Source organism: Takifugu rubripes, chromosome 1 (assembly GCF_901000725.2).
Source record: "Takifugu rubripes chromosome 1, fTakRub1.2, whole genome shotgun sequence".
NCBI lineage: Eukaryota > Metazoa > Chordata > Actinopteri > Tetraodontiformes > Tetraodontidae > Takifugu > Takifugu rubripes.
This window is the reverse complement of record NC_042285.1, coordinates 17,558,299-17,581,171: the sequence shown is the minus strand read 5'-3', so window position 1 is coordinate 17,581,171 and position 22,873 is coordinate 17,558,299. Positions and strand designations below refer to the sequence as shown.

The following is a 22,873-nucleotide window of genomic DNA, read 5'->3' as shown; positions in this document are numbered from 1 at the left end:
GTCAACATATAGAATATTAAAGGTGAGTGTTTATTCCTCCCGGTCAGCAGTTTTACATAAGTTGTGATTGCAATGTCAGTAAAATCCAAGGTTTGACTCCTCTCGGTTATGTGTTTTAGTAGCAACCAACACAATCGATTTAGTTAAAGATACTGGACAGTAACCAGTGGAACCTGCAAATGTTTACGGTATTCTGATGTCCAGTCTGAACTCTGTTTAATGGCGCCACCTACTGGCCATTACTAGCTTTGACAACCAGCAGCTGGAACGCGTTTAACAAGTGCATTTATTTACTCAAGATTAAACTCACAACAATTTAAACAAATAATTTGGGGGTAAAACAATAGCTCAAAATAGTCCTGCAACATAATTTAAAGTGTGAATTGTGGAGTAAATTCATAATAATAAAATAAATCGAATATAATATACCATAAATAGATTTTTCAAAAACTGTACAGCTGTAACTATTTACACATAACAGTAATTGCGAAGTTATATACAGTTTAAAAAAAACAACAACATATAAATGTTGCAGTTATACTACCTGATTCATTTGAGAAATAAAATAAAATAGTAAAAATTGTAATCAAATCAAATATTAGTTTTTTCGACCAACTTTGGTTTTATTAATTACATTATCGGGATTTAAATTATATTTTGAAAGAACTAAAAAGCTTTTCTGCGGATTAAATTATAATAGCCTTCCCTCTAGCGGTCTGCTAATCGTATTACATCATCAACTAATTTATTTATTTATTTATTTATTTTAAATCTAAAGTGATTTGTGTCGAAGATCTGCTGGAATTTAAGATTTTCTTCAGAATAACACTGGACAGCTGAGCTTGGTTTCAGAGTGCAAAGACAGAAAGTAAATGTCTAAACCAAAGCGTGCCGGTCAAAAACACCGTGCCAGAGAGGATGTGTGTTGATGGCGGGGGGAGTCATGTCCCAAGGGGAGTCATGTCCCGGGGGGAGTCATGTCCCCGGAGGTGCAGACAGAGGTACCCGGAATTACTGCTGACTGCAGACAGGTGCCAGCATGAGCTCCTCAGAGAGTGCATGCTGGTGAACGTGAAAGTGCATCACAACAGAAAACGAATAAAGACACCAGAGGCACATATTATATATGTCTCTATTTATTTTCATCAGAACACAATTTTAATCATCATAGCAGTAGTTTTCATACTTTTCAAAAAGATCATGACTTTTGAGACTGTCTTATAAATTATTTCATCAAAGTTGTTTGTAAAAAAACTAAATGTTACTTCAACTAAAGCATCTATAATATTACAATATACTGGTAGTGTAATAGCAATCATAATAATCATAACTGTAATGATACGTCTATATGACTTTGAACCATTGTCATCTCTATAATCATAAATCTCTCTTGGACACACACTGGCACACGCACACGCACGCACACACACACACACACACACACACACACACACACACACCCTTTCATAATAAGGTTGAAGACAAGTCTGATGGTGAAACCTCACCACAACCTCTTTTACACCAGTAATGTCAGACCAAAAGAAACTTGACTGGAATAAAGAAGCAACAGCGTGACGTCAATGCATATTACACTAGGAAACCTGGACGCAGAGACGGACGTTGTTCAGCGCGCTGGGGAATGTATTTACAAAATAAAAAAATAAAGAAAATGAACTAAAAAAAGAATGGGCTTCTGCATAGATCCACAAGATAGAGAATAGGACTGTGGTGAGAGGCGTGACGGGGCACCAGGTGCAGGTGTGAGAGGGTAAAACACATCAGTTTCTCCTGGTTGGCAGGTGAGGGGACGTGGCAACCGCTACAGACTGTTGTGGGGACAATGTGCACTTTTCTTTTTCAGTTGGATGCATTTTAGTGTCGATGGAGAGAAAGCTTGCACACCTTTTTCCCCCCAACACGTGCACTGATCTGTGCAGCTTTGGTGCAGGTCCAACAGCCAATTTGTGAAATCATAAACAATGAAATACGTTTCTGCAAACCGACACACACCGTCTCTGCACCACTGAGCGGTTGAACGTTTAAAGCAGCAGTTTTCAGAGGGGCTCATTTGCTTGATTGCTTTGGCACTTAACCCCTGACTTTAAATGGTTCTTAGTTCACTTCCATGTTTGGCCAGGAAGCTGATTTGCTGCTGCTGTGCTCGCCAGAAAACGGCAGCAATTCACTTTGGACACAAACTCAAGAGGCCTGACTTCGCCCGTAACTCACACCATATTAATGAATGAAGAATCTCCCTCTAGTGGTGGCGGGTAAAATAGCAGCATTTGGTGGCCTTAGAAGATGGAGGTGGGGCAGATTGTACCGTACATAAAAAGCAGATACAGCAATGGATGATTGATCCTCATATAAGCTGTGTATTAAAAGCCTTGACATCAGCTAGTTGGTTAGACATCTTGTCAAAGTCGTCAACATACTTGAGAGTGTTGGGGGGACCTCATGGCTGAAGTACCTGATCTCAGAGCCTTCATCGAAGAGACCACAGAAGTTCTAGGAACTAAAACAAAGAAGTCAGCCCTTAAGGTCACACCATTCCCTCTGTTTACATACTGGTAAACATCTGTGGAAATATATAAAAATGATCAAATGATGCTCACACAAGCACTGAGCAGCTCCTCTCGCGCTCTGATCCGTTCCTGCAACAGCTGGTGGAACTCAGCGACAAAGAAACAGGAAATGAGCCGTGATTTTCTACCTTAATATCATGACAGTGTCTGAACTGATGACGTTTGAATGGAGTGTGTATCTAGTAAGCCCTTTATTTAATGGTACACATGTGTGATTTTTGAAAACACAAAAAAAATGGGTATGCTACAGGATGGGTCGGATCCAAACCGACCGGTGACTAACTTTCCTCGACTAACCGTCCCAGTACAACAGGCAGAGGTTCTTTCCAGGTATCAACGGGTGAAACATTAACTTGGTTTGCAGGTAGCATGCTAACTTTCCTCATGAACTTGAGATATTTTGGCAAAAGTAATAATTAATAATTTAAAAAAAAAAAAGTCTTAACGATAGATAAAATCCAGTCCGTGTGTTTCCCATGAATAAAAAGGCCTGAGCTTAAAATGGCAACTTCCAGATCAAAAAGTGTTTTGGAGAAGAGCTGATGATCCATTAAAAAGTTGATTCTTGAGCTGTCAGTCACACTTGATTGTTTATCAAATGCAGCCATCAGGATACAGAGAGAAAGCTTCTGCAACATCTGCAGTTGAGGCTGCTGATGCTGTTTTGACTGGATCCTATCTTTAACAAAATTATCAAAAAGTTGAAGGGGAAGAGCAATCGGGCTGAAATGTGGCCACAATCTGAATGTGGATTTGGTAAAATGCCTTAAAATGCATCTTTGGTCAAGGCAGGTTTAACACAGTTTCATGGTATTTTCTGTGGGATAAAAACTATTTTATGTGCTTTGTTCCAACTTCTGATAACAGATGGCCAACTCAAAGTGAGATCCACCTCATTTTTAAGATGGTTATTATACAAAACAAATATCCCAGGTTGGCAAAAGGTATTTGAAGAACATCACTTCAACCATGGATACCAGAGATGTTTGAAAGCAGCAGTGAGAGCTCACCAAGTGTTAGCTTTAACCGCCGTAACCTACCATTACAGAAGTGTTTTAGTCGTTACCAAGACAGCGTTAACTAGTGAATATTATCACCAAAGAACCATGAACCTGTGTTAAACAGAGTGCTTAATATGGACATCAGAGTCACATTCAAAGCCCAGTTTTTAATCTGATTATGGCCGACAATCCAGCATCTGCACAGGGACTGGGGACCTTCACAGGTGCTCGCTGCACCACACACACACACACACACACACACACACACACACACACACACACACACACACACACAGTACAATCTGAAAAAGGAACCATCACACCCATTTTTTGAGGAACCTTCCTGTATGTGAGACCCAGAAACAAACACAAATGATGATTTATGAAGGGTTGAGAATATGATTGTGTTATTCCATAGTCAGCCAGTGCAACAGAAACCAATAATTGGAACACAGTGTAAAAAAGCGTAGTGAGAGAAACTCAGCCATGAGGAAGCCGAGCTTCCCACTCAGCAAGGCTGTGGCAGAGTCCCTGTTCCTTCACAGGGACTAGTTGACTCCTCTCTTCTGTCTGTTTGTTTACTTGTTTATTTATTTGATTGATTTGAGTGTCTTTCATTTCAAAACTGTCCCACTTTTTCAGTTGCCAGAAGGCTGTTGCAGAATATCCACAAGCACAGACTGCAGCTGCTCGCACAACTGTGGCTGTATTTCTCCGTCGCGGTTGCCATGGGGAGGGAATTCCCCCCGCCTCCCGGCCTCCTTCCCAGCAGCCTCCCCTCCTCCTGGCAGCTCCATCACTCCTCGTTGGCAGGGCTCTCCTCCAGAGACGTGATGGCGGGAAGGCCTATTCCTGTTGCATTGTGGGATGCGGTGAGGCTGGCAACAGTATGTAGGAGGACGAGAACCAGCAGGCAGAGTTTGAGCCGGCTGTTACACAGTCTGCAGGCTGCCGAGGAGCTGAGGGAGGTACGGTGCTGGCAGGGCGGGTGAGTCCTTTTCAGAGTTCCCCTTGAACGGTTGTCCACTTTGATGTCCCACCGCACGTCGCAGCACTCTGCGTCTGGGTTCACACCTGACGGATGGTTCTCGAGCAGCCCTGGAGGGTCAGTGTTGAGGGGACAAAAGAGGAATAAAGCCATTGATACTGAGTCGACAGTGTGAGTTTTCCACTGAGATGCTGTGTAAATTAGGGGTTCTATCGCAATATTGCTGAGCATCATCGCTTCCGTTAGGAAAGACGAGACAAGACATGAAGCTCATTTAGTTCATGCAATGTAGTTGAAGCCATTTTCTCTGTATTTAATAAATGATAATGATTTACGATTATGTATTTTCAGACAACTTTGAATTTGTTTCTTTCCTGACTGTAACAAGTGGGGCCAGTGGCCACTAGAGGGCAGCATCAGTCTGGGAACGCCCAGTCTCCTCAGTGTTACAGTAATTGTTCACAAAAAATACTGTTTCACTGTTGTGTAAAGATCTACAAGGATTTGGAATATATGTGGTGTTTTTTTCAAAAGGCACAGATCTTAATACCTTTTAATGCAGAATATCTTTCTCTAATCCTGAGTGACTGACAATGTGACAGACTGTCACCGTTGGAGTCTGAAGATTAGTCTGACCATCCTGTAACTGTCAGGTCACTAGTTCCACCCAATCAGATCAGCCATGTGTCCAACTGACATTAATAAACCGGACAAAGTGGTTACTTTAATCTACTATTTTCCAGGAAAATGGTTAAAAATGAAGCGATTGGTCAGAGGCCAGAGCTCTGGCTTTTGGAACAGGACTCCTCATTTATCCTTCCAGGAGTCCCCAAAGTCCTCTGAACTGTACTGTGCTACAGATATAAAAGGAACAACACATCTACTGTCACATCCGTCACCTCGGATGGTGCATTTACTGTTTCAGCTGCCTCAGGCATCAGTCTCAAAGTACCTGTGAAAATGATGAGCAGTAAAACCTACACAGCTATCGCTGCACAGGATGATGAAGCTGCAATATTAATCCGAAACATTCCAACTGTCAGGGGACATTCGGTGTACCGTGACTACATTGGGTTTTAAAATCAGCAATTATAATGCAAAATGTCCAAAATTCAGCACAGCTACTTGTGAGGTGAAACACCTAACACTAGCATTTCATTTTATTATTATTATTTATTAACAATGCAAAATGGAAAGTGGGATGACTTTGTTTGTACCTGTGCATATAAAACTGGGGCTGCCTCCATGAATGAGATCATCATTGTCGGGCAGGATGAAGGGGCACCGCTGCTGCACCTCCAGGCAGTAGTGACCACAGGGGATTCGCTTGCTGCAGTGAATCTGGGTGGTCTGGAAGTACTGAGAACACAGCCACTGCTTATAAACCATCTAGATCAGACCCAGAGAGGTGAGGACGGGAGAGAGAGAGAGAGAGAGAGAGAAACAGCAAGAGTTAGGGAGCAGTTCCACTGGAGAAGAGTCACGTGTGTGTTTGTGCGCTGCCTGTCCAGCTTAGCTGATGTCCTGGTGATTCAAATGTGTACTGTGTAATGAAACTGGCTGTTGCCGTCACTTTGACAGCCAACCGGCAACACTGCCAAGCCTAAAATTGAGGATTACTGGCCGCATCTCTCCGTTTTCAGAACACTGCAGTGGTTTTTAACTGGTCGACAACCTGAGGATGTGTAACGCCGCACAGGCTCGCAAAGACCAGTAACGACGTTCGACGATCACCGTCAGAGGCTTGTTTTTGTTTCCTTCTGCACTAAAATACGAGACGTTTATAAGTGCTAATGCTTTTTTCAAAAAACGTATTCACATATTACAGGATTACCATCAATGTGTGGTCCTGGAGACCTGGTCTGTGTTGATATGTCTGCGTGGTGTTTTGTTCGCACCCATTTTCTCCAACGTACACATGCACAAATGGGGACAAATCATTTACCTAACACCTTTTTTTTTTCTTTTCCCATGTGATAAAGAAGTTGCATCCGTGTGTGCCATTACCACCTGCAGTAATGAGCTGCTACTTCCTGTGCAAAACTCCACCGAGAGCACCTGCTGCTCGCTCAAACTCATGCACCCGAACCAGATCGTATCACTTCATGGATCATGTCACGTTTTCACACACTCATGCGTTGCTCTGGAATGTTGGTCAGAATGATGCAATAAACCTTCAATAGGAATTAAAGCAGACATTCTATCTATAAAAAAGTTTTTAAAATGTGTTCTGGCAGAAATTTGGGTCATTTATTTTAATGCAGAAATGATTTAACCTTTAAAGAAGGGTTTTTGATTTTATTGAGTATATTTAGAAGTGGCTGCTTGAGGAGAATATTTAAATGAGATAAGTAGATATGAGTATGCATGACCGGACATGTGCAGCTACTTATACTGGACGCCATCACAGATGCCTTATGGGAAGTGACTGTGTTCTAATAAATTGTTTTCTAGTCATAAATAAGGTAGGTTTAAACACACACACACACACACACACACACACACACACACACACACACACACACACACACACACACACAGACCCTGCTGCCCTCCCTTTAGCTAAATCACTGTGAATGTCACAGTTGATTTTGTGCTCACGTGAGCGAGTGTTAAAGCTTGTGTACATTAGATTAGATTAGCAGAGCAGCAATTAGATTCATAATAACCGTATCTGTGTTTGGTGTGAATCGCAGGGCCTGTCTGCGTCGGTTTGCACGCGTTCTGTGGAGCACTTTTCTGTCATCTTGTTCTTGCTGTTGGCGTCATCAGGCAGGGTGACATTCAGCCTCATGCTAACAATGACATCTCAGCAAAATGACTTTACAGCCACAGTGTAACCGGCCATCTCTATCCAAGCTCAGAGAGAAAACAAAAATCAATAGCATCACAAGTGTATAGATTATCTCTAAACGCCACCTAAAGAACTGAGTATGCCTTTGATTTGAGCCATAAGGATATGAATCGCAACTGATTTCAACTTTTAAACAGTTTGTAATGCTAAACATCCAAAAACAGCTCCAGTTAGCAACATTTAAGGCATGCTGAAAACGTGGAACATATATTAAAGGTTGTAAAATGTCTCTGTGACCCTTTGCTATGCACAGAGTCCTTTTGAGTGACTTTCCCCTGCAGCTGCTCCTGTTTCAGGCCTCTCTCCGTCTGCTGGAAACTGGGGGCTGTTGCTCAGTCTTCCTGATGTTAAAACGCACAGAGTCCCTGGTAGAATTGACTCTTCCACCTTATTTCACTTTTCTTTTAGTGTGTTGTGTTGTCTTGATTCCCACTGGGAGGCCAACCAGCTGCCTTTCAACATTTCCAGGCTGCTACTTCTGCATCCTTTCACTACCTTTGATTTTTACTGATCACAAATGTCACCTTAACTCTTGTCAAGGTAGTAGCATTTAGTGAAGCATGTGGAATCATCCACATTCTAAATTAGCTGTTGCTTTGAAGGCTTTTTGCTCAAGGGCATCATTGAAAATATGGAATGTTCACATATGTTCATAAGGAAGATCGCCATGTTTTCACTCTGGGTTTGGGTTCACTCTTTAAACTTAGACTTAATGGACTAAACCTGCTACCTAATGGACTCAGGCCTTTTCCCAATGCAGCTGTTCATACCTGTGTTCTCATATTCTTGTGATACAGCATCGGTGGTCATGTTTGCTACAGAAGTACCGTACTTGCTCAGATGTGTACTTGCTTTGCCCATTTCCACAAGTGTGCATCAGACATGATTTGTGTGGACGTGGGAACGCTAAATATCCCACAATGCATTTTACCTCAGCCAGAAACAGCGGCAGCAGCATAGTATCCGCTTTAAAGTGCGGCCCTCCAAGTTTGTTCCCCAGAACCTTAAAGGTCTGTGTCTGCATACTTTGAATTGAGAAATGGATTAAGTAATAGTGCATCACTTACATCACTGCAAATAAGTGTGAATAGCTAATGAGTTAATTGTTAATTTAGGTTAAGCTGTCACTTTGCGAACCTAATAAATGGCCCAATGTGGCTCTGGCTCCCACAGAGATGGAAATAAAATTGTAAAAAAACAATTGAAGGCTTTCCTTGCTGCAGTAATATGCAGAGTTGAGATTCAGCTGTCCCATGAATGAGATTATTTCATGATAATGACTTGTCTAATAAGCTTTTAATTGATAGAGGGTCTTACTCTGCCCTGCAGTATTGATTTTAAGTGGACCCAGATGGTCCTGATTGTCAGCACCTCATTTAATTTATTTAAATTATTTCCATTTTTCTTTTACTTGCTTTTATGTGCTAATAGAATTTGTGACAGAGACACACACATCCAGACAGACAGACAGACAGAACGAGAGAGCAAGCGAGCGAGAGAGAGAGCTCTAGTTTTAGCAGACATGCTGCTTTATCAGATTTTTTTCCCTCCACTTTTCTGCTGAATCGATTTAAATAATTCTCCGCTCACGTGTTTGGCGTTAACTCTGTCATCCTCTGCTGATTTTAACATGTAATTATACATTTTAAGTCCTGTTAATCCCCTGTAGACACCAAAGACCAGAGCATGAGGGCGTAAGCCAGCGGGGCCGACCAGGTAGACAACGGCTCTCACCAAGGGAACGAGGATTCCCGGTGAAAGCCGCTGTTTACCCAGCAGGACAGAAAACCCTGCCGAAGTAGAACTCTTGTAGGACAAGGCTGGTCACCCCTGGCATAGGGTGTATACATCCAGCACGGAGTTTGTAGGCATGCATGCACATATATTCATTGGCCTACAGCAACGGTGTCAGCATCACTTAGATATATGAGGAAAACGGAACGTAGCTAATGGCCTCAGCAGATGGGAACAGGTAGGGCAACGTAAAGCTGCGTGAGGAGCCAAAGAGAATGTAATGATGACAAAAAGACAAGCGTAGCGGCGCACCGACGCCGACAACAATATACTGATTGAAAATGAAGCGGGACAGAATTCACTCAGGCAACTCCTTAGAGGCACCTATTCAATTACATTCATGTTACATCTGAATAACTCCTTCAACAATGATCCATCTGCAGCAATGAAAACACGCGCATGCGCACGTACGGGCATGCAGGAGCCTCCTACCTTTGACATAGGTTGCTCACTTAGCAAACAAAGGCTATGCAAATGTGATTACCAGATGAGGACAAACAGAATCATAGTGAGAGGTTATTAACCCGAGTGTAAACAAGCAAATAGAGCAAGGTGGTGGTGAGGTGGGGATGTGAACCTCTGACTGCAGACAGAACCAAGTTCACTGAGTTAAAGCAGTCAGACAAGTGCCGCAATACGGCGCGATTGACAAAAATACAAGCTCTATGAATGATGAATTAGGAAATAGCACCAGTACTGGTTCCATGAAAAATGCATGATGAAAAATGCAGCGGAGGCAGTGTGGGGATTAATAATGAAAGACATTTCCTGCGCGCAGTTGGTGTTCACTACAAATGACTGTCAGGTGACGCTCTCCGCTGCCCTCCGAACTGGTCTAGTTAAGGTGCTCCTGCCAGGCTGCCTCCACCAGCACCTGACAAAATGATCCGCCAGGAAAAGGTAAGTCAAGTAAATTAAAAGGACAGGAGCAAACTGATCCAAATTATGAATGAGCAAATGTGCACCTGTATTTAATCCGTCTCTACGGTGCATAAACACAGCGCCCCCTTGCTTATGTCATGGGTTACCGTCAGCACCACTGACACGGTGGTCAATATTCTGAGGATGGATGCCTGCGGAACGGACGACACTGATGCATAATTAACGTTCGTCCACAGGCTGGCTGCATTCACTCACATCATTATTCAACCCATCCCCCACCCACAGAACCCAGAAGGTGAAAGCCCAACTCCTCTGAAAATTAGCGCTGGTGGGTCAGTTCACGACGCACATATGTTTCGGATCCGACCCTCAGTTTAACCCCAGCCTCCCCCTGGCTGTCTTGTTCTGGACACGGAGGACACGTGGACGTCCTGAGGGGCAAAAAATGACAAAAATATAACACAACTGGGAAAGAAAAGAGGCAGCTGGAAGTGGAAACTGGTAGATAGAATCATGCATTTGTTTACATTTTGTATGTTTTTGAGTGTGTCTACGATGGTGCATTTGATTTTAGCAAATAGTTACCAGGGTTTCATAAAGTTATATGCCTCCAGTTAAAGCGCTACAAGGACAGCATGTAGGGCTGTGAGTTAAAGGTTGTATAGGGCAGCTTGCTGGTGGGGGGGCTCTGTGTTTGGAGAATATAATCGCTGAAAACCTCGAAGGTTAGCCTTGCTTGAACTGAAAATGCAGCATAAATCAGTTATTCATATAAACAAGTGAATTCACACTCGTATGTGTGTGTGTGTGTGTGTGTGTGTGTGTGTATGTATAGTACCGGTATATATATGTTCACATTAGACCCTATGAAGGTCACGTCTGTTAACTCAGGTAAAGTGAGTTTTACTGTACTAACAATCTGCCATTGGGCCTTTGGTGATCATGGCGTCTAATCAATAATAAAGAATAGATAAAGATGATGCTGCACGGCCGTCTCCAGACTGCAACCAGAGCTAATTGCACCAGATGAGGAGTCGAACAGCCAGTGATGTTTTTTGACTGAGGAGAAATTACAGTAAAGCCTTTTATGAAGCTCAAGAGAAGGCTGATGATGAGATGATGGATAAAGACATGGACATTCTTTATAGCCACATACACCAAACATTAACTTATTTTGTCAATCAGTGAAAATAATCTGGGTGTTTTCATCGAGATCTTCTTGCTGGCAATTGAACTGACGGTCAATTGGACAAAGATAGTTATCAGCAAGGCGGCCGACTGTGGAGACCCTTGTGAGTCACGCTCCTACGCGCTTCTGGCAGCTCCTCCTCCAGGCCTTGTGCACGTCCCTCCCCCATCCTGTTTCTGTGGTCCTGGTCCCACCTCCACACGCAACTCTGTGATCCCAACGAGTGACACCTTTCCTCCAAACTCACACCCCGACCCCTCACTCGCAGCAGATCTGCCATCTTTCCCGCTACTCTCCCTGCCACCCCCACGCCCACCCCCGCGACTTCCTCTGCAGTGTATACTGCAGCATTTGGATGAAAAATAGCCTAGGAAGTGGGGGGTGGTGGTGGGGGTGGGGGTGGGGGTGGGGGTGGGGGTGGGGTTGGGGTGGGTGCAAGGTTGCCAGCAGAGGCATAACAGATGTACCCACTCACCTTCAGACACACTGTGCTCTCATTCTAGTTTTTCTTTTCTATTTTTTCTCACTTGCTCTCTTTCTGTCTCTTCAGGAGGGAGAACACACACACACACACACACACACACACACACACACACACACACACACACACACACACCTTTGCACATATGTAAAGTGAAGAAACAGTCGGAAACAGGTGAATACGAATGGCTCATGTGATTAATAACCTCCAGTTGTATGTGGCTTGTTATCAGGATGTTTTACTCCCTGGGGGGGGTAGGCAGCCCTGACTCACCCAGTCAGGGCCGCCATGTCAGGCCACTCCAACTGCTGCCCTCATGGTTTTCCCCCGACATTCAGCTCAGCACATAAATCAAATGGACAGTGTGTGTTAAGCAGTCCTGCCTGTGTGGACACATTTACACCTTCTGCTCACCGACTTCCCTCAGCTGCGCCTATGTCGGCCCCAACACAGAATGAAAATAAACAGATTCCATCCAGGCTAATCTGGTGTCAGCAGTAAAGACTAAGAGAACGAGAGACGGCATCTACAAAGGGTGACATTGAAGGTTATCTGTTGAAATTGGGTGGGCGAGCGAATCAAAGCGTTCTTCAAAGCAGCACAGGAAGGAACAAAGTGCCAGCTTTTAATTACAAACATATAAAGGTGAAAAGCACAGAAGAAGATAGAGAAACAGGTGACCATGGTGTAGTTAATGATGTTTATGAAATATGGGATTTTCTTTTGTAGTTTCTTTTTTTTTTTGGGATGACCTTTCAGTTTGCTAAACGTTACACATATAAAGATATTACGCACGCCATATTTAGCGCGATAATATGTCCTCCGCCATCTGCCAAAACACACAGGCTACGTCTTCAGTGTGCAGCTGAAAATAAATAAACGCGCAATCATCCTATAGTACCACTTTGTAGCGTATGAAACGAGCCACAAATGTAGACATTATTGCTCAAAATGCTCCAAAATTCCATTCATTTCACTCAAATGCTGAATTCCTTGATTATTTATTGTATATTCGTTTTTTCCCCCCATACAACTATAATTTGAATGAGTGCGGCACTTCTGCACATTGAAACTGATCCACCATAAACACGGCATTTTTTAATTTTGAAAATTTAGTGGACGTTTTTTTTTTTGTCTTTGCATTTTATTTCCTATCCTGCACTCTGCTAGTTAGAAAAGAAAAAAAATAGAAAATAGAAAAACCCCTCCGCCACCATTTCAGGTGCAACACAAACACATCTATCGTGTGTTTCCGATGTGTATTTGGCAGACGGTAGAGGGTGGGGCAGGCACGCAGCAACGCCGCTACCATCCACAATCACATCCATTCTATCGGCGTTATCGGGCTATTAGGCACCATTTGTTGGCAGAGGACATGTATTTTATTTAAATATTCGATAATATATTGATAGATTTAGTACCCCATTGCGGTTTTAATCAAATTGGATGGTTTAAAAATGACATATGCTACATTGCAAATAACTTCCTGAAAGAGATGGATATGAATGTTAATAAATACGAGGTGCTAACAGCAGAAACCCAAGACCGTGTGACAACAGGCAGTAAATTTCTACCTGCACATGCACACAATCATGGATACACACAAGAATTTTCATAATGACCATGCAAAATTAGCACCGTCAGCTGTTTAATTAACAGATGAGCAGCTGTCCGAGCTGTGGGGGTATTTATGATGCGGGTCTTGTCTTGGCTGGCCAGAACACTGCCAGAGTCAGCTGTGAACACAGTACTGCTGGGGTTCACTGGCTGATAAGACTGTCACAGTGTGTTGGAAGCCATTACAACAGTCTAACTACATAAATTACCAGTAAACAGTGGCACTGGTGTCCTATTACACACATACGGGGGCATCCATCCATCCATCCATCCATCCCTCCATCCATCCCTCCCTCCATCCATCCATCCATCCATCTATTAGACTTGCGGGGGTGTTGCGGTGTATCCCAGGCAGAGCTACAGGACAGGTCAGTAGGTCCACTCCGGTTACACCCAAATCTACTCACACACTCACGGGCAATTTAAAATCACCATCAAAATCTTTGAATTAGTTTTGTTTGTTCTTTGGGTTGTGGGAGGAGAAGACTCACATGCCTACAGGGAAATCATGCATACTCCACAAAGGTAGACCTGGAATTGAACTAGAAGCTTTGCTGTGATGAAACTACGTTAACTAGTGTGACAGAGTGCTGTCCTGTATTGCTCTAGTTTAATGCCATGTGCCATTTTGAAGTAGAAGTAGAAGAAGCTGTGGAGAATAAAACACAGTCTCAGCCAATTACCAAACAGGGCATTCTGGGGGGAATAAAACTGACACAAAAGAAGCTAATACAAAAATAAGACAAGAAGTAGACAAGCCTGTGGCCAGAAAAATGGACCTTCCCTATATATATTTGAAATGTGACTACACTATGCGTCTATGCATTTTTTGATGTTCTGGTGGTGTAAAATGATATCCTTGCAGTAGCATAAATTATTTCTAGACCAAATATCCAGGAGGATGACATTCATGTAGCAGTGACTGTTAAACATCTGATCTTAGCCTCACATCTGTATCACCTCTGTGTTTTATGTCGCCCTGTCTAAGCACCAACTACCAACTACACCAACTACAACTCATCTTGGACAGTCCTTTAAATGTCAAATGTTTTTACTGCGGTTAAGTAGAAACCCCCAAAACACATGTGCACATGGTTACACAGGTCATATGAAGCAGAACACAACACACACATATCCCTCCACACATAAGCACAATTAGTCATGGAAAGCATATTTGATGGCATGAAATAAGAGATATTTTTGAATGAATTTAAAGACACTAACCAGTCTGGAAGAGGACATTCAGATGTGACAGTTAGCCAGCTGAGCTGCTGTTTTGAACTAGTTAGTCCAATCTCAACCAACAGTATCAACGGAAGCTCTGACGAAAGCAAACACGACATAACTTCATCCAGATTAAACAAGAATTCTGCAGATAAGAGGCGCAAACTACATTTTGTTATCATCCACGCTGCTGCTCCTCAGAATTTGTCGACATGGCTTGAATACCAGAAAAGAGATTCACTCTGTGCACAGGCTGTAATGCTGGTGAGAGAGTGAACAACTGGGAATGATGAGACTTTTATTTGACCAAGAAACTACCGTTTTTTTTTAAATGACCAATGCAGACGTCTTTTTTGTAATTGTTTACAGATTTAAGTCAACTTGTTGATCAAAAGAGGTCATTTTCCCAACTCACTATGGCGCAATGGCCAATGGAAGCCAAGCGATCTAGCGTGATATACCAGGTTTGCTGTATTGCTCTTTCTGCTTCATCTTCTCTTTGTCACATTTGTTGTAACCTTTAGACAGCCAGTACGTTTACATGCACAGCTGAAACTGAGCTATGCTCAGAAATGGATATTTCCATCTTGTCAGAATTTGGTTTACATGTTTACATGCAATAACTCAAATAACTGACGGAAAGATGTCCTCCTCAACAATAGGTGGGTGAAAAGCATCTTTTCAGCCATTTATACACCCCCCCTTTTCCAGCTGACCTATTACACCTCATAATAAGCAACTCCGAGCAACGGAAAGATGGATCGTTCAGCTTGTTTTCATTTCGTATGTAATGTACACTTTACTTATCGTGCAGATAAGATGCACGCACTCCCTCGTGGTTGTGATGGGGGTTAATGAGACATGCACACGTGCATTGTCTAGTTTAACTCTGATTAAGGCGTATGCATGTTGGGGCAAATTTCCAGGCTCCAAGACTACTGTCTTAATCGGATACAGAAACCACCGATCCCGGTCAGACTACAGCATATACGCATGCACTTCAGTTGTCCAGTTACAGATGGAAGCACAATTTGTTTTTTTTTAAATTTCCCAGTACCCGTTTTTAGACATTAGTATGACCTGTAGTGTGAATACGCCAACAGACCGAGCATGAAAAGCAGCACCTGCAGTCGCTGACTGTTGCCTGGACGGAGATAACACTGAAATATGATTACTTCACTTAACTAGTGTGACCTTAGAAGCTGCGTTTAATTAAAGGTGGTAATGGTAGCGAAAATCAAATTAACCGTCCAGCCATCGACTGGCCCATTTCATATCAGATTATACTTTACTTTTATACACAGAGTGAAAGAAGCTGCAAATGACCAGAGTTGGTTTTCTGCTAGGAAGGAAGAATTCTACCAATAAAATGGATCACATTCAGTAACTGAGAAGATTCATTTTAATATCATTATCACTAATAAAGGGCAACTCAAGGACAATCTTTAATGTTACATTTGCATCCAAGCAATACTCATGCACACACATGCGCACACACACACACACACACACACACATGCGCGCACACGCACACCCAGATACAGAAGGTATACTGTAGTAGTAACACCAAAATCTTTACTCTGTTCTGCAGCTATTGCAGTTTGAGTCATCACATAACCTTGAGCCTAAAGCAGTCTAGTCATCAAAATAAGGTTTCCATTCCTACAGCAGAAGACAAAAATTTCCCTTAGGGACTCATTCCTAGAATTGCAGGTCTCTGCAGAGCTCCAGAGGTCAGCCATGCCAGATTTGACCCCTATTAATATTTACTTGAGTCAACCCCCCCCCAGTCTTCCTATTTGTCATTTCCTGTCAGGTCCTTCGCCAATCTTTGCTTCTCTGATTATGTGGCAGCATCTATGGTCCGAGAACTATTCTGTTCTTCCTGCTCTTTCATCCTCATCCATCTACTGACTTTATTTTTTATGATATTTTTGGCTCTTGACTGCAACAACTAAGCCCTTCAGAGTTCCTTCACTGGTGTTTCTTCTCATCCCTTTCTTACTAATTTTTTTCTTCCACTCATACCAGCATTCTCTCTTGTCATACGCATGAAGAGTAAAGTGGGCCAGAACTGGCCATTTACTAAAATGCGGGACAAAATTAGAAAGGGACGGCAGAATCCTGTGGGGTCATATTGTCTGGGCCAAGCCTGAGACGTAGCCATCTCTGGTGATCCCAATTAAATGAAAAAGTCCAGTCAGAGAGTGTGTTATATTCAACCAGGTCACATTTTGCCCCTGCATCTTTCTGAGGGAAAACTAGCAGAGGATTGGGGAGAAGAAGCGGAAGGGGAGACTGAAAATAAATTGGTCCGTCCTCCCCACACCTCCCTCTGGTTCTCTCCGGGGACTGTGTGCAAGACTGCAGATAGATTCTGATGTTCTCATTTAAGTCTTAATGATTGGGTTAGTATTCAATGTGTGCTCTGCAATGCTGCGTTGGACAGAAAGCGAGATCACAGAGGCGCACAAGCATACACGGGCGCTCATACACACAGACTGCGAGATGAAAAGGATTAATACAGAGGGCTAATGCATGCAGTGGCACATGGAGGGTATGCTGATGTTTCCATAGAATCGTAGAGATGGCACCAAACAAACCAAAGCACTGTAGGTACCAGGCAGTTCCTCTGACCAAAGGAAAACTATGCCTGCTGTAAAAATGACTTTAGAATGTACAGAGAGCGAGGCAGACTGCATCACTGGTGGTTAATCTGATCATTTATTATTAGTTTGCCTTCTTCTTAATCTTAGTGACACAGCACCAACAAGCTGCAGCTCTGGAACATGTTAGAGAGCTGGAGCCTGTACAACCAGAGTTGAGCGAAGCAGCCCCCACACTGCTGGTAGGCCTACTGCAGGGAAAAACATCACATTTAGACTGAATTATAATGACAGCTTGGAGAAAATGATCATGCTAGAACAAATAATTCAAGGTTACAGAAGGACTGAACTGCAGTGTACTGCATACACTGTATACACCACTGCTTGTTATCATATCATATCAGGTCTACTGTCTAGAACAGAGTAGTTCAGTATATAGTCCACACACAGAACCCATCATATGTTCTGGGCTTACAAAAGAATGCCAGTGACAATGGACACAAGTTCTTTGTTTTAAAAGTTTTAAAAGTCTTCCTTGTTCACATGAAATATCAATCCAAACAGCGATGTTATTCCATTGGGATGAGATGACAAAAGTGAAGCCTATAATAGCATCACTGGCCAGAACAGAGCTCACCTCAGGGTCCAGTACACTATTGCTTACTGGAGTTATATATGAGATGAGAGCAGGAGGGAGGAGAGGAGCCTAATGGCAGAAGAGGTTTCCTATAATAGCAACACTGCAATACCCATGCTCATATGCGGCCTTCGCTGCACAGGTGCACCCAGATATTTTCAACATAAATGGTGCAATATGCATTGCCATGAAAATAACTGGGTGTGTGTTTGGGTGGGTGTGCGCATGAGTCCCCGTTGTCTTCTTCATAATCCCAAGATTTTCCACTTTGCTGCCTCCATTGTGGGGGGAGAACACAGGAACTCGTGCTGCACTCTGCTTCACTTGCAAACACACACCATGTAACAAAGGCTAATACTACACTTCAGCCTCATCAAGTGTCCTCTTCAGTACTAATCACTGTCACCCACTCATGGAGGGGTTGCTTAATGAGGAACATTCTCACCAAATGTCTGCTGTGATTAAAGTACAACACTTCTCTCTCTGTACAGTAATAATAGATAACCCATATCTCACTTCAATATTTTATAGGCTATATATTTTGAACAGCAAGACATTAGTGTTCGTATGCAGCAGATATGAGCAGAGTTTAAAATGCAAATGTTCATTTCAGAGCTAAAAATAACAAAATATTTACTATTCCACAAAAACCAATAAAATTCCCAGTTCAAAAGTGGCCCAAAAGTGATTCCTAAGTTTTCACAGGACTATTTTAGTCTGTGTTTTGTTTCCAGTGCCAACACTCTGGACACAAAACACATATTTGTATCTTGTCTGTTGATTTCTTAACATCAAATGTATGTTGCTCTTTGACAGATATGGTGAGATCTTGGTTTGTACCCAGGTTGGACTGAATCTGAGCAATTTACAAAAATAAACATTTTGCAAATTACTGTAGAGAGTATTCACACACTATGGACCTAGATAAATGATGATAAAATAGTTTAAAAAAAATCATTCTAAACCTACAGCCATAGCTCTAGCTGCTCTTTGCCTGAATCACCATCCTGAAATTGAAAGCTGTAACCTCATTTCTGCAACATCACAGTCCTCAATGAGTTTGTCCTGTTCCATTATGGAGATGAGCCCGTAATAGTCCTTCTGTTGAATATATAATGTTGAATTATATATTTACTTAGTGGATAAAGCAGGTGCATATGCTGTGTTCTCCACTGATCTGGCTGGAGACCTGCAGCTAAAGTCAAGGCTGTGGATTCTCCTGCATATGGAAAACTTACAACCAGTCATGATTGACATACTTGGGCCTCTTGCAGCTCACCCTCTCTCTTTCTTGAGCTCACATTTACAAATTTGCATTGAAATTGGTAACAGATACTAATTCCTGTACACCAAAGTGTCCACAGTCCCACATGACCCCCACTCCACAGTGTCCTCCCACACACATCTAGTAGAACATGAAAATCTTCCACAGCGTGCACGTTGCCTCTTTCACTCCCACACACCTCTCACAGAACAGTCAACATACATGCACAGCTTGAGTACAGTGTCCTCAACCATCACTGCTGCCATCATAGTGGAATGAAGGTGGACCATTATGCCTCTGCACACTTAACCTAAGTTTTGAAAAATGGGACTGCATATAAATAATTATTCAAAAGGACAGGAGAGGAGAAAGGGATGGGAGAGGGGAGGAGGGGAGAGGAGAGGAGGATGGGAGAGGAGAGGAGAGGAGAGGAGAGGAGAGGAGAGGAGAGGAGAGGAGAGGAGAGGAGTGGAGAAAGGGGTGGGAGAGGGGAGGAGGATGGGAGAGGGGAGGAGAGGAGAGGAGAAAGGGATGGGAGAGGGGAGGAGGGGAGAGGAGAGGAGGATGGGAGAGGAGAGGAGAGGAGAAAGGGGTGGGAGAGGGGAGGAGGGGAGAGGAGAGGAGGATGGGAGAGGAGAGGAGAGGAGAGGAGAGGAGAGGAGAGGAGAGGAGAGGAGAGGAGAGGAGAAAGGGATGGGAGAGGGGAGGAGGGGAGAGGAGAGGAGGATGGGAGAGGAGAGGAGAGGAGAGGAGAGGAGAGGAGAGGAGAGGAGAGGAGAGGAGAGGAGAGGAGAGGAGAGGAGAGGAGAAAGGGGTGGGAGAGGGGAGGAGGATGGGAGAGGGGAGGAGAGGAGAGGAGAAAGGGATGGGAGAGGGGAGGAGGGGAGAGGAGAGGAGGATGGGAGAGGAGAGGAGAGGAGAAAGGGGTGGGAGAGGGGAGGAGGATGGGAGAGGAGAGGAGAGGAGAGGAGAGGAGAGGAGAGGAGAGGAGAGGAGAGGAGAGGAGAGGAGAGGAGAGGAGAGGAGAAGAGAAGAGGATGGGAGAGGAGAGGAGAGGAGAGGAGAGGAGAGGAGAGGAGAGGAGAGGAGAGGAGAGGAGAGGAGAGGAGAGGAGAGGAGAGGCAGCATACCGGTAGTTAAAATGGTATCCAGGAAAAAAAACACAAAACACACAAACTCACACAACCCTGTTTTAAATAGGATAAATAGTTTTCCTAGGATAATGACTGTATAAGCTCCCTCATAAGTGGAAGGTTTTAGGTTTGGTATTAAAGTAGAGAGCGAGTCAGTCTCCTGTACCTGAACAGAGAGCTGGTTCAGCAGCAGGAGGCCTGACAGCTTAATGCTCAGCCACCCTTTATACTACTGGAGATTCTGGGAACCACAAATAAATCAGCATTCTGGGAAAAGAGCGATGAATTATGATGATAAGGTACAATTAGTTCCTCCAGGTAGGATGCAGCTTGGTCTTTGAGGACCTCGCAGGTCGGGTTAGGATGTGACAGAATTCTATCTGCAGCATTTTGGATGGAGGCTCCTCAAAGAATTACCAAGATATCCTGATTGTAATGAATTACAATCATCCAGCCTGGATGCAACAAAAGCATGGACGAACTTTTCAGCATTGTGCTGGGTGAATATTTTCCTAATCTTTGCAATGTTTCACAAGTGAAATAGGTGCTCACAAAGCACGTCACATTGACTCAAAAAGGAGAATTTCACTCCTGACATGCAGATGGTGTAAAGGGCATGTGAAAAGCTTAAAACCTGTCAAAAGACATCAGCACGAGTGTCAAAGTGGCGTGCAATATTTTTTTTTATGCCTACACAAATACATCTGCTGCCTCAAGTGCAGCTTGGCCTTAAATTTTCCCGAGTGTAAAAGCAGTTACATAACGCCGAAATGCCAGGATGTGTGTTGCCAGCCTTGCTGGAGTCTTGTCCGTGCCAGCACTGTGGTATCACAGCGGAGGTTGTCGTCTAAACGTGAGGGGGTCCAACCAGCACCTGCCTGCTTTTCTGGCAACTCTGACCCACGGGAATGCCAGCAGGATAGACTCATTTAACTCCCTGATCACAGTACTACTTGTGATTTTTCCCACGAGTAAATACCCGTGTGAAAACGGCAGTGGAAACAAATATCTTCACCCACCTGATCTTTTTCTACATGCGTTATTAACAAAATCCCAAACACAACAGCTATTTCCCTCGTCCCTGGGATAACCTCTGTGGAAGATGTAGTCTTAACAAATATGTATTATAATAAAGCAAACAACCATGTCTCTCAGGTATGCACCTCACTTCCCCACACATTTCACTTCTCTGCAAGCTTTCAATGTGCTTTCTTAATGTCTCTATAATCTAAATAAGCTCCCCTGACTCACTCTTCAGTGAGATGTCATCAGCATGCCGGTGGAGTAGCGGCAAACATCCAATAAGAGGTTTCTGAACCTTGAAGGGAAAAGTTCCTGGTGAGTAATATACTCAGCAGAGATGAGTGGCCATCCTCTCCTGGCCAGTATGAATTATTAGTAATAGAGTTACTAGGGTCTCTGAGGCTCTAATCACTGTTGAACTTCAAAATAGGCCTTATGAGCCTGCCCAAAATGCAAAATCCATTTCTTAACATGCACAGACACTGGCACCACCAGATCTACTCATGGAATATTGTGTTAAATAATGCAGAGGGCAATAAAACAGGTTTTCTATGTGATTTCAACAACATGTCACAATTGCTTTCTACTTAAATGTATTAAATATATTTAAAAGGACGGAGCAGAAGAAGGTGAGGAGGCAATCGTCTCTGCTGTCACAGAAGCTTAGTTCTTTCATTGGTTATAAGGCAAACACCACTTTGCACGGTTGTCCCGGTGTCCAAATATACGATGCTCTTGTTGTCAATTTTCTCTTAGCAGACTTGGCAACAACCATGTTTACGCAGGTATTCAGCAGCTGGCAGAAATCAGCGTGTGATTTGTCTGAATATTCCAACCATCTTTTTTTTTTCTTCTTGACAGACGAGCGGTGTCACCAGCGGTGCCAGCTGAAATCTGGCCGATCATTTTCTCAGCAGCTGCTCTTACTGCTAAAAGCAATTTCAGCTACAATGCTAACAAACAGGTAATTTGTTATATTTAAACAACAACCAAACATGACCATCATGTCAGTAGTTTAAAGAGTGTACAGATTCTCCAACCCAATCCAATCATCAGCCCAGATCTGACAACGCTAGTTATTTTAATTCTGTAAAAACATTATTAGGACCAAGCTACCTGCTTTTAGGAGCAATGAAACGGCCATATTGCTCCATGCATTCCATTGTTATATATTGGCTTTACTCTTGGTTATACAGATTGAATAATGAAATAATTCCATACACAGTGTCTCTGGGAGCATTATTTGATGGGGCCCCGTTGGAGTATGAAAAGATGCTTTCCCTTAAATATTGATTAAAATACATGAAAACAATCATTAATCACATCAATCACACAGGACCAGTGAGGTAAATATTGATATGAATGTTTTGAGTATTGGGAGGATTATTTGATGGGACACTGGTTAAGTTTCAAAATGTGCCTAAAATATTCACTAAAACATAGAAGAAAACCCTACAAGATTTTACATTTGAAAAAGGATATTGTCAGCACGAAGAGAAGTAGACACAACTAGGTATGAACAGCAATATTTGAGAAAGCCACAGAAAATGATAGAGAGAACTACCGTTTAGAGGTAGCAAAAATCAACAGAACAC

The 22,873-nt window shown here is 43.1% G+C and overlaps 1 protein-coding gene across 2 annotated transcripts in view; it reads right to left on the bottom strand.

Annotated features, from left to right (window-relative positions):
• Positions 1-1,124: 1,124 nt before the first annotated feature.
• The window catches only part of nalf1b (NALCN channel auxiliary factor 1b), a 53,731-nt gene continuing 31,982 nt past the window's right edge, over positions 1,125-22,873 (bottom strand). The window contains exons 2-4 of one of the 2 annotated variants that reach the window (XR_003891154.1): positions 5,792-5,963; positions 2,616-4,684; positions 1,125-2,515 (exon numbers count right to left, since the gene is read on the bottom strand). Coding sequence is in view for 1 of the 2 variants with exons in the window: in XM_003961765.2 (XP_003961814.1) it covers positions 4,383-4,684; positions 5,792-5,963 (474 nt within the window). In the remaining variant the exon portion in view is untranslated. Of the gene's footprint in view, positions 4,685-5,791; positions 5,964-22,873 lie in introns of both variants that reach the window. The other variant, XM_003961765.2, reaches the window with a different exon arrangement.